Source organism: Conger conger, chromosome 4 (assembly GCF_963514075.1).
Source record: "Conger conger chromosome 4, fConCon1.1, whole genome shotgun sequence".
Classification (NCBI taxonomy): domain Eukaryota; kingdom Metazoa; phylum Chordata; class Actinopteri; order Anguilliformes; family Congridae; genus Conger; species Conger conger.
In genome coordinates this window covers 44,759,677-44,773,815 of record NC_083763.1, presented here as the reverse complement: position 1 = coordinate 44,773,815, position 14,139 = coordinate 44,759,677, and the positions used below count along the sequence as shown (strand labels likewise).

General features: G+C 42.0%; 2 protein-coding genes across 2 annotated transcripts; one reads left to right on the top strand and one right to left on the bottom strand.

The window, feature by feature from the left end:
* The first annotated feature begins 398 nt into the window (after positions 1 to 398).
* Positions 399 to 3,846, top strand: dtymk (deoxythymidylate kinase (thymidylate kinase)). Its single transcript, XM_061239583.1, has 5 exons — positions 399 to 729; positions 1,525 to 1,633; positions 2,114 to 2,204; positions 2,525 to 2,722; positions 3,230 to 3,846. Exons 1-5 carry the CDS (start codon positions 477 to 479, stop codon positions 3,338 to 3,340), a joined length of 762 nt encoding a protein of 253 aa, XP_061095567.1. The 5' UTR covers positions 399 to 476; the 3' UTR covers positions 3,341 to 3,846.
* Positions 3,637 to 12,892, bottom strand: atg4b (autophagy related 4B, cysteine peptidase). The gene is made up of 13 exons (XM_061239582.1): positions 12,652 to 12,892; positions 11,713 to 11,814; positions 9,425 to 9,496; positions 9,034 to 9,132; positions 8,260 to 8,361; positions 8,003 to 8,075; positions 7,115 to 7,194; positions 6,779 to 6,972; positions 5,934 to 6,012; positions 5,558 to 5,703; positions 5,393 to 5,449; positions 5,044 to 5,137; positions 3,637 to 4,579 (listed from the first exon to the last, which is right to left on the bottom strand). The coding sequence occupies exons 1-13, from the start codon at positions 12,659 to 12,661 to the stop codon at positions 4,506 to 4,508; spliced, it is 1,182 nt and encodes a 393-aa protein (XP_061095566.1). The 5' UTR covers positions 12,662 to 12,892; the 3' UTR covers positions 3,637 to 4,505.
* Positions 12,893 to 14,139: the final 1,247 nt, after the last annotated feature.

Sequence of the window (14,139 nt, the reverse complement as noted above, 5' to 3'; positions counted from 1 at the left end):
CTCTTGTTAGGGTAACGTTACTGAAATCGTTCATAAGATATTCTCAACCTTGATCCTGTCGGCCTTCAGCTTGTTGTGGTTTCATTGTTATTCAGCTCTTAAGCGATCAATTAACGATTTTAATAGGAGACAATTATGAATGGTACTGTATTACTCGTTACCCTTTATGGTATTTTGAAGGCTAGGACTTCCGCGATTATATAGTCGTCAGGGCTGCCAGTTCGGTCTTTTCATGCAAATGAACATCATGTTGTTTGGACTGCTTGACAAAAGACGTCGGCCAATGAAATATGGACATAGTTCATGGAAAAATAATATTATAACTGATATAATAATTGTGTTGCTCAACAGGCTACTTAGGTCGAAGTGTAATGCGCTGTTAGTAGGGAGGGTCTCTCAGCTGGGGGAATTTCAAACTCGTCTGGCAACCTGAAAGACGCTAACGTTTACCTACCCGTTACTTACGAAAGTAGCCAATGTCTACGTGGTTAAAAAAATGCGCGGGACTGAAATTGCTTACTAGTCGGTGTTCGTATTTTGCCCAGCATATAAAGCAGCAAGCTGTACATCACGCAGGAATCCTCCTGAGCTGTTCTAAAATGTCGTGCGGAAGAGGAGCGCTAATCGTCCTGGAAGGAGTCGACAAGGCTGGAAAGACCACACAATGCAAAAAGCTAGTCCAGGCACTGATAGCGAGTGGTCGACCAGCCGAGATGATGAGATTTCCCGGTAAACTTAATTTCTTCTGTTTTCATGTGTCATACTAGGTTTAAGCGAGCAGTCGAAAGTCATCATATGCAATATATCGTTTTCTTTCTAGCTTACTCTCAAGGGTTGTTTAGGCCAACAAATCAAAACATACATCAAGCCGCATTAAGTTACTGTGTCCTACGTTTGTTAAAATGTACAATTTCACTAGAAAGAATCTAGTTAGCTAGCGTTAGCTAACGTACGTAATAAAATTATGCATGCAGGTGCATGTAGCGATTATAGCTATGACACGACGACCAACTACAGGCAAACATTTACGTTATTAACTTGCCGAGCGAGCTAACGTTAGTGTTATAGCTAGGAGCGGAGCAAGATGTCATTTAGCTAGGAGGCTATCTAGCCTGACATTTTTTGATGTTAGTTACATGGGCAGTATTTATTTCAGATTTGCACTCGGATTGTATTGTGTTCTGCTTTTTACAAACGACACAAATAATTCATAATGGTGTATCTAGCGCAACGCGTTTGACATGCGGAGTGCCCGCGGTTTTTGGTTTTGCGCAGCTGAGCTTCGCAGTCTCCGCCTTCCGGAAGTAAGCACATTATTGGTCATTGAGATAATGTTGAGCCGCTGAAAATTCGCACAAGTGTTTCCCTTGATGGATTAAACGTATTTTATTTATTTATGTATTTATAGTGGGCGGGGGTTATGTTACATGGGCACAAGTAGTTGGCCAACGTTAGTCAAGCTGTGCAGTGATTCAAGGTTTAGGATTTATAATCGCCAATGTTTTTTTTGTTTTTTTTCCCCAGACAGAACAACGAAGATTGGTCAATTGATCAGTGCCTACCTGGAGAAGAAGAGCAACTTAGAAGACCAGACAGTGCATTTACTCTTTTCAGCCAATCGCTGGGAACTTGTGTAAGAGTCCCAGTACTACTTGGTCTTGTATGGCCTACCTTCTTGATAAGCTAAAGTAAATGCAGCAATACAACAATTTTTTATTCAGACCTGTGGCCAATGCTGGCCTGCCCACTTGGGTTAAAGGTCACTCAATGCAAAGCGCCTGTTGGATGTGCATAAGCATACAGCAGCAATATTTATTTATTAATAAAAGTTGGGTCACTTTGCGAGCTAGAATTGCCTACTACAGTTAGGTCTGGCTGCAATGGTACATGTGCTATTTGTAGTCCGACCTTAAGACCAAGGTCAGGTACCCTTGAATACCACCATTGCGTCACAACTTAACATAGAGCCTAGAACTGGAAGTTAGGGAAATGTCAATTAAAAGCCAAAACGACACTAATTTGAGATCAATAAAAACTGAAGTGAATCCCCCTTTCATTTTGCATTCCTAACATATTTCCCTGTATTATTGTATGTCTTCTCTGCTCTCCGCAGACCTGAAATGAGGGAGAAGTTGGAGCGGGGCATCAGTCTGGTGGTGGATAGGTATGCCTTCTCAGGGGTGGCTTTCACAAGTGCCAAGCCGGTGAGTCTGTTTTCTCATTCAAGTGCAATTGAGAGGGGATATAAGCCATTATTTAAAGCTATAAAGACAAGCACTAATATATTCACTTCAGCCATTGATGAATTACTTAATTTGGTATAGAACTGGAGCTTTGACAGTACTGTAGGTCATATGTCTCTCAAAGAATATGATAATCTCTCAAACTTTGCTGAAGGTTATAACCTTGTGTTACAAAACCTATTTTAACACACAAAAAAAGACGGGTGTAAGGACATTGCAGCAGGAATCTTCCAGATTGTTGAGGGTACACTGTAATTAAAACATGCCTGTTTTTTTTGCAGGGCTTCAGTCTGGAATGGTGCATGAATCCAGACGTGGGACTGCCTAAACCAGACCTGGTGCTCTTCCTGCAGCTGCACCCTACAGCAGCTTCACAGCGAGGCCAGTTTGGGGCCGAGCGTTATGAGACCAGTGACTTCCAGAGGGTTGTGATGCAGAGGTTCGAGCATCTGATGAAGGACCCATCTCTGAATTGGCAGGTTAGGATCCATCAAAGGGCAGGGTCAGAAACAGTCCACCGGACTATACTGCGTGGGAATGGCCCAAATGCTGGCAATCTATGATTTATTTTCATATGAACAAATGCCATATTTTAGACCTATTCCCACTGGCATTTCTCTGACCATTGTGACCACTTGCATTGTTTTATTTCATTTCTATATATTCCAATGAAGTTAGTGGAGAACGGGAATGCTGGAGAGTGTCGGTGGCACAGGAGGAGGAGTCTGAGTACAGTTGCCTTTGTTTGCAGTAACTTTACCACAATGGACGAACGTGACCTGGAAAATGTGTGAGAAGGCTGTATTCCCAGGGGAAGCATGGGAATTGAAGTGTGGAATAGACCTCTTATGACCACCAGTCACCATGGGTGGCTGCTAAATCCACCAAAACTGAGGAAATTGTAGATTGCCACTTTTCAGCCATGTTTGCAGTGAACTGTCTCCTTCTCTTCAGTTGAATTGTAATCTGGAAATGTTCTCCCTCAGGTGATTGATGCTGCCAAAAGCATAGAAGAATTGCACGCTGAAATCAAGACCCACAGTGAGACTGCCATAGCTATGGCAGAAAACCAGCCAATTGGAGAGTTGTGGAAGTGAGATTGCTCCAATCGCAAGTCTCTAATCGTGAAGCAGCGCCAATCGGCATTCCGTTGAAGAGGGGCAAATCCAATTTCAGTTCAACTAGTAGTGAGGCATTCCAGAGCAATGCACTAGTATCTGAGAATTGTGAATTTGTTACTGTACTAATACCTAGTGGTTGTCCTTATTACGAGCTTCACTTACTGTCAGAAAGCAAATGCAAAATCAGGAGGGGGCAGTGGGGATGGAGAGCATTCAAAAGTGACACTTTTGAGACTCGGTGACCTGGGTAGGAAAACGCACGCCAAAAAGTATGTATTTTAATATTAATCAATGTCTTTATTTCCTCTTTTTTATTTTTGTATGTGTTTCGCATCTATATTCTGTTAGTTTGTCCAGCTAATGCACAGATATGTAAATAAACTTTTCAAAGCAACTTTTTCTTATTTACAGTACCTTCGTTGGGAATGGAACAAATATTTTAAATATGGACAGCTTTCAATAAAACTGATAGACAAGCTAAACCACACCTCTCTGCTACAATCATTCATTTCATTGAATACACTATAGACATATCCTCAACAAACCTCTCTATTTAGCTTTGATACAGACCAGCAAAGCAAGTCACAATTTAAAGGATCAATTAACTTTCTGAGAGCAGTGAATGCAAAATATGGTTATGGCAATTTACCTTTAAAATATTTCAATTCAAGACGGTTAAAAGTTATAACACTCGTGGAAATGTGCAGACCAAGGTTGCCTTGTGCCATTGTCATCAGCCAAGGCACCATCTCTAATGGACACTTGTAGCAGGACACTTCATTGGGATACAATGCTGGCAGATATACTGTACACCAACAAAACATCTCAACTCTTTGTTCCTTCATCCTTTTCATTTATATACATGTATATAGAAAATAAAAACATATTTGATGTGCAAATTATAAACTTAATACAATAAAAAATAAACCCAAAAAGGCAATGTTAATTTCCCAACAGCTTCCGTCGGGAAATAGAAGTCTTGTTTGCTGACGTAAAAGCAGAGTCTGTAGCTAGTTGGAGGAAGCTATGCTGAAGGTGAGGTGGGACGACTACTTCATGGGTATGAGACGGTCCCCTTTCCCCCTTCGCTGCCAAACGTAGCCCTCTGTAGTGTACTGAAGGATGCGTCGCTCTTCCCAGCTCAAAGAGACAGGATCTCAAACTCCTCATCCTCCGAGTCAAAGAACCGCTCCAACCGGTCGGAGTCTGAGAAATCTAGTGGAAGAGCAGAGATTGTAGTCAGAAAATTCCATTTCATTTTCGATGGGCATCAAATTGAACAACCCACTTAAAAAAAAACCCTTCCCAGAAAGCGTGATCAAATTAGCATTATGATCAAGTGAGAGCATTTCCTTCAAGGCCTACGATTGCATATTGCTTTGGGAAAACCAGATTCCTGTAAGCCAGGTTGAACACACGAACTCAATAAAATTGTCCCCTTAAGCCCAGTCTCCACCAAACAGCCAAGACAAGACGGTTTTAAAACTTTGGCTCTGCAGCTGGTGTTTCGAAAACAGCATGTAAAGTCTTAAGCCCGGTGTACTCACGGACATTTTCAGATTTAAACAAGGACATTCCGAGATTTCTATAGTCTTGTCTCGTCTCGTCTTGGCTGTTTGGTGTAGACTGGTCTTTAGAACACACACCCCCCACAGACTTAAGGAAAGTGTGCTGCTAACCTGGAGTGAGATTGAGCACGTCTGTATTGATGAGGTGGGATGGCTGGCTGTCCACCAGCTCGAACATGGGCAGCCCTTCCTTACTGCAGGACAGCTGAAGGACAGGGGGCACCTGCGTTAGTGCCCACACACAACTTCCCAAGTGCCCTTGCTACAACGAACCGAGTCTGGCTCCGGAGCCCCAGTGCGTGGCCGCATACAGATGAAACTGCTGAGTAATACCTCGCTTTCTTCTCCAAAGCCAGCCACCTCCGCTGGCTTCCAACAGAGCTTTCCACTTAACATTTATCGATTACGATTTATCATTTGGCTCAGTGCACTGGCTTTATTCTGCCAGCAGGTGACCCACCTTGCGAATGCGCAGACACCAGTCGTCGAAGTCGTCCTCCGTTCTGCAGAAGAAGCCCTAGGCAGGAGACAGGACCGCTTTAGCATGGGGCACGAGGAGTGCCGTCCCACACCCCCTCCCACCTGTGGTATATCCCAGCCCAGCCACACTTGTGATGGAGCATACCACCGCAATGGAGGGGTCCAGCTCACAGATGTGCATGCGGCAGGGCGGGTGCTGGCAGTGGTAGGTGTCGTCAGGGACCTGGCCATCTTCACACGGTTCTACCGCTGCCTGAGTGGTGTGGGGGTCCAAATAGATGAGCTCCTCTCCTGCAGAATATTTGACAAGAGTTTTAAGAACACTTAAGGGATTAAATACTTGCAAGACACCTTAACTTCTAGGCATACAAAATATAAGAAATTGTAAGGGCGGGTACACACAAACGGCCGAATTAACAGTAATCAAGAAAGCAAGTCTGGATGAAAAATATGCAGTTGGGGGTATTTACCCAGCCTGCTCAGTGAAGTGCATAGTAAGTAAGTGCATAGTAAGTACTCACCCACAAAGCCGATGAAGTAATGCGCGCTGTTGGGTTTCCCGCCAATGACTCCCAAAGACTGAGGCAGCATGAAGCATTGCTGGCGATTCGTGGAGAAAAAGAACCTTACTCAGGTCAAAGTGACTCACTTAGTTTTTGCTGACACTGAATCCTGAATTTTACTAGTGTCAGCACCCATATGTACTTTCTAGCGGACTTCTGTTGAGTCTGGGTTTTTAAGCCACATAAAGCTCATAAATCTCATTTCAAGATCACAGGCATCTGAAGCATGTCCCCATCCATTTCAATCAATTGAGGAAGCACTAAAATTCAACAAACATTCATTAACTGATTTTCTATTTCTTTTCTGAATTGAGTGAATTAGAATAAAATTGATGATGACTGTCGCCATCACTGTCTATTACAGGCCTGTATATAAGTGAGACCCATGCCGTCAGTGTCTATGTAGTACCTTCTCTGTGTCTCTGTGAGAACCGTACATTCAGTGTCTGTAAGCCAGTGTGTGAGAACGTACCTTCAATGTCTCTATGTAAGTGTGAGAACCATACCTTCAGTGTCTCTATGTAAGCCAGTGTAAGTCTGAGGACCATACCTTCAGTGTCTCTATGTAAGCCTGTATAAGCGTGAGGACCATACCTTCAGTGTCTCTATGTAAGCCAGTGTAAGTGTGAGAACGTACCTTCAATGTCTCTATGTAAGTGTGAGAACCATACCTTCAGTGTTTCTATGTAAGCCTGTGTAAGTGTGAGAACCGTACCTTCAGTGTCTCTATGTAAGCCTGTGTAAGTGTGAGGACCGTACCTTCAGGGTCTCGATGTAGGCCTGTGTAAGTGTGAGGACCGTACCTTCAGGGTCTCGATGTAGGCCTCGTTGATGTCGCTGAGACCCAGCCGCAGTGGAATGAGCAGCACCAGCGGTCTCCAGAGCGCCGTCTCCTCCTCTGCCAGGGCGCAGGCCCCCTCCAGACAGCCGTTCAGCTCCAGCCCCGTATCCGCACACGCCGCCCCAACGAAGTCCAGCCAGGGCATGCACAGCCGCTCTGGGACACGGGGAAAGGCCAGCTCATCAGCTCATGGGTGTCTTAAACCCCCACCCCCCCAAAACCCAAATGGAAATCCAAGAATATAGAAGAAATAATGGGGAGCAAGAAAATGGACTATTCAGTAAGTATTGAGACTCACTGATTTCCTCGATGACCACGGTGTTGTCCATGGCAACGTGCACTGCTAACCGGCTCCAAGTGTCGAACACAGATAGTTTCCTAGGAAAGATAAACAGACAAAAGCTCAGACTGTACCGTTCATTAGTAATGAAAGCAGTCATCTCTGATTCCATTGTCAATTTGGAATGGCAAATCATCTTAAGCCCATTTCATCTTAATTCCGAAGAGCACAGGCATCCAGAGGCACATTCTGCCAGCTGTTGCCCTTTTGCTTGGTCTTCTACTGGCCGACAGAATATACAGTAAATGAAGGGCATTCTGTGCTCAAAACACTTATTTAGCAAACCAGAGTACATTCCAGACAGGTCCCATGGCACTGCTGACCTCTTACATGAGTGTGTGCAAGTAAAAGACGACATACAGTCAGGTTCAGAATTATTGGCACCCTTGATAAATATGAACAAAAACTTAACTAAAAATAGTTATTGACATAGTTTGTACCCTCTTTCATTCAGACCACCATTCAGGTTTTTCATGGGATTTAAGTCTGGAGACAGATCAGAGCCATTTCAGAACATGGATGCTGTTTTCACAAAACAATTTGTGTGTGGATTTTGATGTATGCTTGGAGTCATTGTCCTGCTGGAAAATCTACCAAGCAGAGACAACCAGATTTTCTGCCAAGATTTCCTAGTACTTTGTTCAATTCATTGTGCCATTGATCTTAAATAGAGCCCCTGGACCACTAGCAGCAAAACATTATCAAACATCAATGCAATGACTGTAAAGCTGAGCTGGTGGATTAAAGGGGGAACAAACGTCGCTCTTTAACGGTCATTTTCATGTCACAGCTCCTTTAAAACGTGCATATTAATGTGTTTCCTGCACTCTATAGACTGGCTCTTACTTGAGAACTTGTGCCACCGTGTTTGGTCCGTACCACTGGCCAATGGATTTTCCTTCTCCAACTCCCATCTGGGCTGCAGTGGAAAACATCACAAAAAATGTATTCACCCACTGTGAAAAAAAACATTGCCAAGTATGTACTCTGCAGAACATAAAACACAGCCATTACAAAAAACATAAATGCGGACCACCAGTTCCTGACATAAAATCAATAATATCTTTATTTTACTGAAAGCAATGCATTTTCCATGTACTTACCAATCTGATGTATGGAGTAGTAACTGTCCTTCTTATCAATGAAAGCATTGAGTATGCTGTAGTATTCTTCTCTCTGTTTCTGTCCTTTTACCCACCTCCAGTCTAAACAGCCCAAAGGAATAATTACTCTCACAGCACCACAAGGGGCCACCTCCATACTTTACATTTACATTTTTGTCATTTGGCAGACGCTTTTAATCCAAAGCGACTTACAAGTGCATAGGTTCTACCATAAGTCAAAGCATCACATCCAGAACTAGCAAAATACACATGAAATGCAGTTCTAGTCGTCATCATAAGTGCAATTTTTTAGACAAGGATAGGGATATCAGAAAGGAGGGGCAGGGGAAATCAGGAGGGAGGACTAAGGTAGAGTTTGAAAAGGTGGGTTTTGAGTCTGTTTCGAAATAGGGGGAGGGATTCTGCTGTTCTGACAGTGGTAGGCAAGTCATTCCACCACTGAGGAACCAGAACGGAAAACAGGCGTGAACGTGCAGCTCGACCGCCAGGTGCACGTAGAGAAAGAACCATAAGGCGACCAGAGCTGGCAGACCGGAGTGGTCAAGCTGGGGAGTAGGGAGTGATCAAGGAAATACTCACCAAAGAGCAACAATTTAACCTACATATCTTTAATAATTCTGCATTGTAATACATGTTCGGCCACGTGAAGCAGAAATGCAGGATGGTATTCCGGTTGTGCTAAACACCATATTTTACAGGAAATGAAACACTAATTTGTGAATTTCTCAGAGGCTAGATTTGTTGATGACATACCTCGGCCTAGATGCCTGCAGACCAGGGCCTCGCCTAAGATCATCTGCCCACATCGCAACATACAGCCCCAGCCGGTATCAGATGTGGGTCCTGTTCCTCCTGCAGCAAGGACAATCCATAAGCAATTTATATTAGGCTTTCAAAGGGCACGCGTTTCATCTAGGGTTACATAAGCACGTAACACTGTGTCCAAAACCACAGTGTGTAAATAAATAAAGGGACATTCCATGACATTATGTTCTCAAAAGTAGGGGCTGCATATTTTTTTAGGCTACTTAGACTACTTAAATTTGAGGAACTCCCAAGCTAGTGATGACTTATACTGTAAGCAGCAACACAAATTCATTTAATTTGTTGTATTCTATACTTGTTGATTTATAATGTCACTCACCAATGGGTGGGAAGTTCTTTCTGTAAGTGAACCATAGGCGTGATGAAACATCAGACAGAATATCATCCTTCTCTACAACATAAATACAGGAAATGTATTTTAAAATCATCAGCAAGTCCAACTGCTTTGTGCCCATGAAATATGTAGCAACGAGAAAATAAACTCCAACTGCACTTGAACACTTCATTTTCTGAAATGTATAAATGAATACAAACAAGCAACAACTCAAATGAAGTTTCATGATTTGAGTTCCCAATACAGTCAGCAGCAACAATTCAGACCTGTAAATAGCAAGTGTTATTTGAAACATTCTGTGACAAAACCAGCAGCATCCTTGTTTTCTCAGGAACCTGTTTGTTAGCAGGTACTGGCTAATCCACATCCAATTCCTTTTTTTAAATGGTCACTGGAAACATGCACACACCAGTTGAATATGGCAACAGACAACAAACAATACTTTGAAAAGAGAAAGAACTTTGCGAGAGAAATCTGAGAAAATGATGATTACATCCCATTGGATTCCACATTTTTCAATGGGCCAAATAACCTTGCCCACACATAAACACTTATATTGGCTCTCTGGAACACGATCAGTGAAACTACGAGATTCTCTGACCAGTCCCAGAACACCTACAGTATAGCTTCTGCTCATCGTACAGCCAGTTAGGTGTATGATATTAGAGTGACGACTGGTAATGAAATTTAATTTGCAACTGTGTATTGTTTGTTGGGCTTGCATAAAACAACAGCGAATTCTTCGCCGACATAATCATTTTCCTTTCATTTTTAGTACACAAGTGAAGAGTTACGCACTGAAAAAAGTTATTGAGACTTTATATCTAAAAAGGTTGATGTTTTACTACAAAAAATGTATTTTGTGATGACTAAGTCTGAATAGAACACTACATTTGGAGGCGAAGAAGGAAATCTGTGAAAACGCATTTGACTCCATGCTAGAGGGCATTCTCAGTGACGTGACCCAAAATACATAATACATATTATTATACAATTATTATTCTGTATGCTTATACACTCAGTGATCATTTTATTAGGTAGACCTGTACAAAAGCTTGTTAATGCAAACCAAAATGCATAAAAGCATGCAGACGTGGTCAAGAGGTTTAGCTGTTTTTCAGAAGTGTCAAAATGGGGATGAAATGTGATCCAAGTGACTTTGACCATGGAATGATTGCTGGTGCCAGACAGGGTGGTTTGAACATCTCAAAAACTGCTGATCTATGAGAATTTTCAAGCACAACAGTCACAGAGTTTGCAGAGAATGGTGCAAAAAATAAACATCAAGTGAGCAGCAGTTCTGTGGGTAGAAATGCGTTGTTAATGAGAGGAGTCAGAGGAGAAGGGCCAGACTGCTTGAAGGTGACAGTAACACAATAACCATGCATTACAACAGTGGTATGCAGAAGAGCATCTCTGAACATTCAACGGGTCACACCTCTAAATGGATAGGCTACAGCAACAGAAGACTTAATACGACTATAAAATACAGAATAAAGTTCTCACTGAGTGTACATATGGGGCAGGCCTGCTTTTGATGACTTGTGAAATTGTGGGATGTGTTTGACTTGTTGGGGGTTGGGTATTTGACAAGACTTGGACCTCAATCACCATTTTAATATTCAAGATCTTATTATTATTTCAATTATCTTCTGGACCTACTGCTACCAAAAGGGGAGAGGGATGTTGAAAGGGAGAGGTAGGGGAACAGCAAGGGGGGGGGGGGGGGCACACATTTTCCAGGACAAAAAGCGTTTTAAAATTTAGTATGCAACATATAGTGTTTTACACCACCCACAATATCATAGTTTACATGTGTCTCCAAATGTCCTTTTTTGGAAACCTGCCTAGACATAGCTTAGAAAAAGGAATGCAGAATGCAGAATGCTCATTTATGGTGATATTGTCGTCAAATTTCGAATAATATTTTCAGTGAGAAAAAAGGCCTCCACATCCAATGTGTTTGAGCATATGTAACTTTATTTTAGTAATATTTAGTATTGACTTTTGCTAAACAAGCCACCTTTTACCTTTCAGGAGAGACCGGGATTGTGCCTGTAGTCAAAAGGGTTAAAGAACAGTAACCATTTTATTTTGGGCAAGCCATTTTCAAGCTTGAAAATATAAATAAGGGTGATACTTAAGGGGTTAAAATTACATTTATAACGAAAGGCTTCCCCAGGAAAACAGGAGCGATAGTGTAATGCAATACAATAGTAATCCAGTTCTTAGACAGCCCTGCCTAGTCCAGCAACAACCCTGAACGCCAGTACCTGTGAGTGCGCTGAACTCCCTCCCCAAAATCCACACTGGCTCTGCAGTCTCGGGGAAATCTTCAAACTCTCCGAAACGCAGCGTGTCGTAAGTCAGAGTAGCTGAAACAAGCAATCTGCATTTACTGCACCATAATTTGCACAGAGATTTCTATAATTCGACACGTTAAATGCAAATATTGTGCAAGTGTACATTATGTTCATCAGACAAACAAACCCATGAAAATGAGGAAAATGCAAGCTACTACTTATCAGTCGATTAGAGGATGGCTATAACGCTTCACTGACAGTACCTAAATAAATGATGTATAGATTTGTTTATTTGGGAGGGGAGGGGTGTATAAAGTGCGAATATACATACATACAAATACACTGAAAGGTATCTAAAGCCAAACACAAAATGTTAAACTTGTCCAAATTAAAATCGAGTTTCCAAGAAAATAAGTTGTTCTGCAGCTACCATGGTCCGGTTGCCTAACTTTTTAAATGTTTAGAAACCTAAGAAGGGAAGGCAATGTGATGGGTGGCTTAAAACGGGACAGCAGCCTTCAGCTGTGTCATGTAGCTTGCTAGCCAGCTAACTAGCAAGCTATCTACTATTATTAGCGTACTTTATCATCACAACCGATGAGCGCCTGAAACAGACTGGGCCAGAATGAGGACATACCTCTGGCAAGGACAAGTGTCGTCAGCGACATTCACCTTTTCACTCCATCACTGAATAATCTTTCATTTACAGCGAATGCAGAGCTAACGCTAGCTAGCACCCGCTATAGGCTAGCTATCAAACTAAGACCTTTAGCTTCAAGTCCAAATGTGACTGACATTAACGTTGCAGTATGAAGCCTGACACTAAATTAAAAGACAAATATATACCACATATCAGTTTATTGTTAGGTAAACACAAAACGCAAAGAAATTATGTGGAATCTGTCTTACCTGCATCCATCCCGTCAGTGACTCACCCTACCTTGTTAGGGGAACAATGCAAACCGAATGTGACCAATGGGCAGCACAGTTTAGAACAAATTTGGTATTCAGATGACGAGAAAGTCAATGTTCGCTTTACAGTTGCCAATCACAGCAGCCATTTGGGCGGGATTTGTATTTTCTAGCCAATAATAATAAAAATCAATAGTGACGTTGTATTTCGCGTGTCCAGAACAAACGCTGGATGAGCGTTAGTAAACAGGAAGTGCTGCAGAAATTGTCTAGACAGCAGTGCTCCATGCTCTCGATGGTCCCATGACTAGCTGCAGTATCTGTTTACTTCGGTCTATATTGCGAAATTGTTGACCCATCCGCAGACCCAAATACACCAGCCCCAAGATAGCTGATTGCTGTTGAATTATTGCTCGCCTCATTTGACTTGTGGATAATTTGTGTAGCTTCTAGATAATTAGATTTCCCAGATACATAAACGGGAACATACAGGTAGTGAACAAAATGGTAATTTTTGACCTCAAAAGGTGGCATATTTTCGATGGTGTTTATTTACATTAAGTATTGGTGTACATTCAGGAGTCATCAGCACAGCATGAAAGTGAAATCCATGCTGGTGAATAATTTCCTCCAGGGGTAAAATATAGCTAATAAATAGAAGGGGTCTGAGCAGAGCCATGGGGGACTGATTGACAGGGGAGACATTGGACTTGTACACCCAAAGTTCTGTCTATTGGTGAGGTAGGATTTACACCATGTGTCAGAGATGGCAATGGTGTTTTCAAAGCATGACAGGACAGATAACCACGCCAAAAACTGCTCTCAGTTCAGATAAAGTAATTGACAGCTTTATTGAGGGTAATGTGTGTACTGTGCTTGGTGTCAAAGCCAGGATGAAAAGACACACATAGAGCATTTTAAGCCTTGTGATCTTGTGAAGATGCATGTATATTAAATTATTTTTGATCATGTAAATTATATGAAAAGTGGGATTTCTTCAGGATGGAGATAACTGCAGCAGTTTTAAAGGGGTTTACATATTCTATAGGGACTTGAAAGTATTGCCAATAAGAGTAGGGGGGAGACCAGGAAAGCATGTTTGAGAAGGGGCCTAAAACCCTATCTCTGACATTGTTAGGCAATACAAATATGTCCAATTTAATGCATGGTTTCTGACTCATTTTCCAAAATGAGTTGGAAACACTGGTACTATCTTAACAGTAGGTGGCAGCATTTCATAAATAAACACCACACATCTACAAGTATTTACAACATTGCAATCCTCACCCCTGCATCAAGTCCACCGACTTGTAAATCTATTGTAAATTGTTACTATACTAACTAGTTCATTATAGCTTGAATTTAAATGAGAAAAAAGGGACATAACAAAATATCTATTAATTCTGGCCACTAATTATTCCCTTTTTGGATGTTTGAGAATGGTTATTTGTGCACTGCAGTAGTGTGGATTTTGGCCACACTGCT

Coding starts and splice junctions, on each gene's coding strand:
- dtymk (XM_061239583.1), top strand. CDS start 477: ATGTCTACGTGGTTAAAAAAATGCGCGGGACTGAAATTGCTTACTAGT. Junction 1,634..2,113: donor GCCAATCGCTGGGAACTTGT/GTAAGAGTCCCA, acceptor TGCTCTCCGCAG/ACCTGAAATGAGGGAGAAGT. Junction 2,723..3,229: donor ACCCATCTCTGAATTGGCAG/GTTAGGATCCAT, acceptor GTTCTCCCTCAG/GTGATTGATGCTGCCAAAAG.
- atg4b (XM_061239582.1), bottom strand. Junction 9,497..11,712: donor GGAGTTCAGCGCACTCACAG/GTACTGGCGTTC, acceptor TTTATGTTGTAG/AGAAGGATGATATTCTGTCT. Junction 9,133..9,424: donor AAAGAACTTCCCACCCATTG/GTGAGTGACATT, acceptor TCCTTGCTGCAG/GAGGAACAGGACCCACATCT.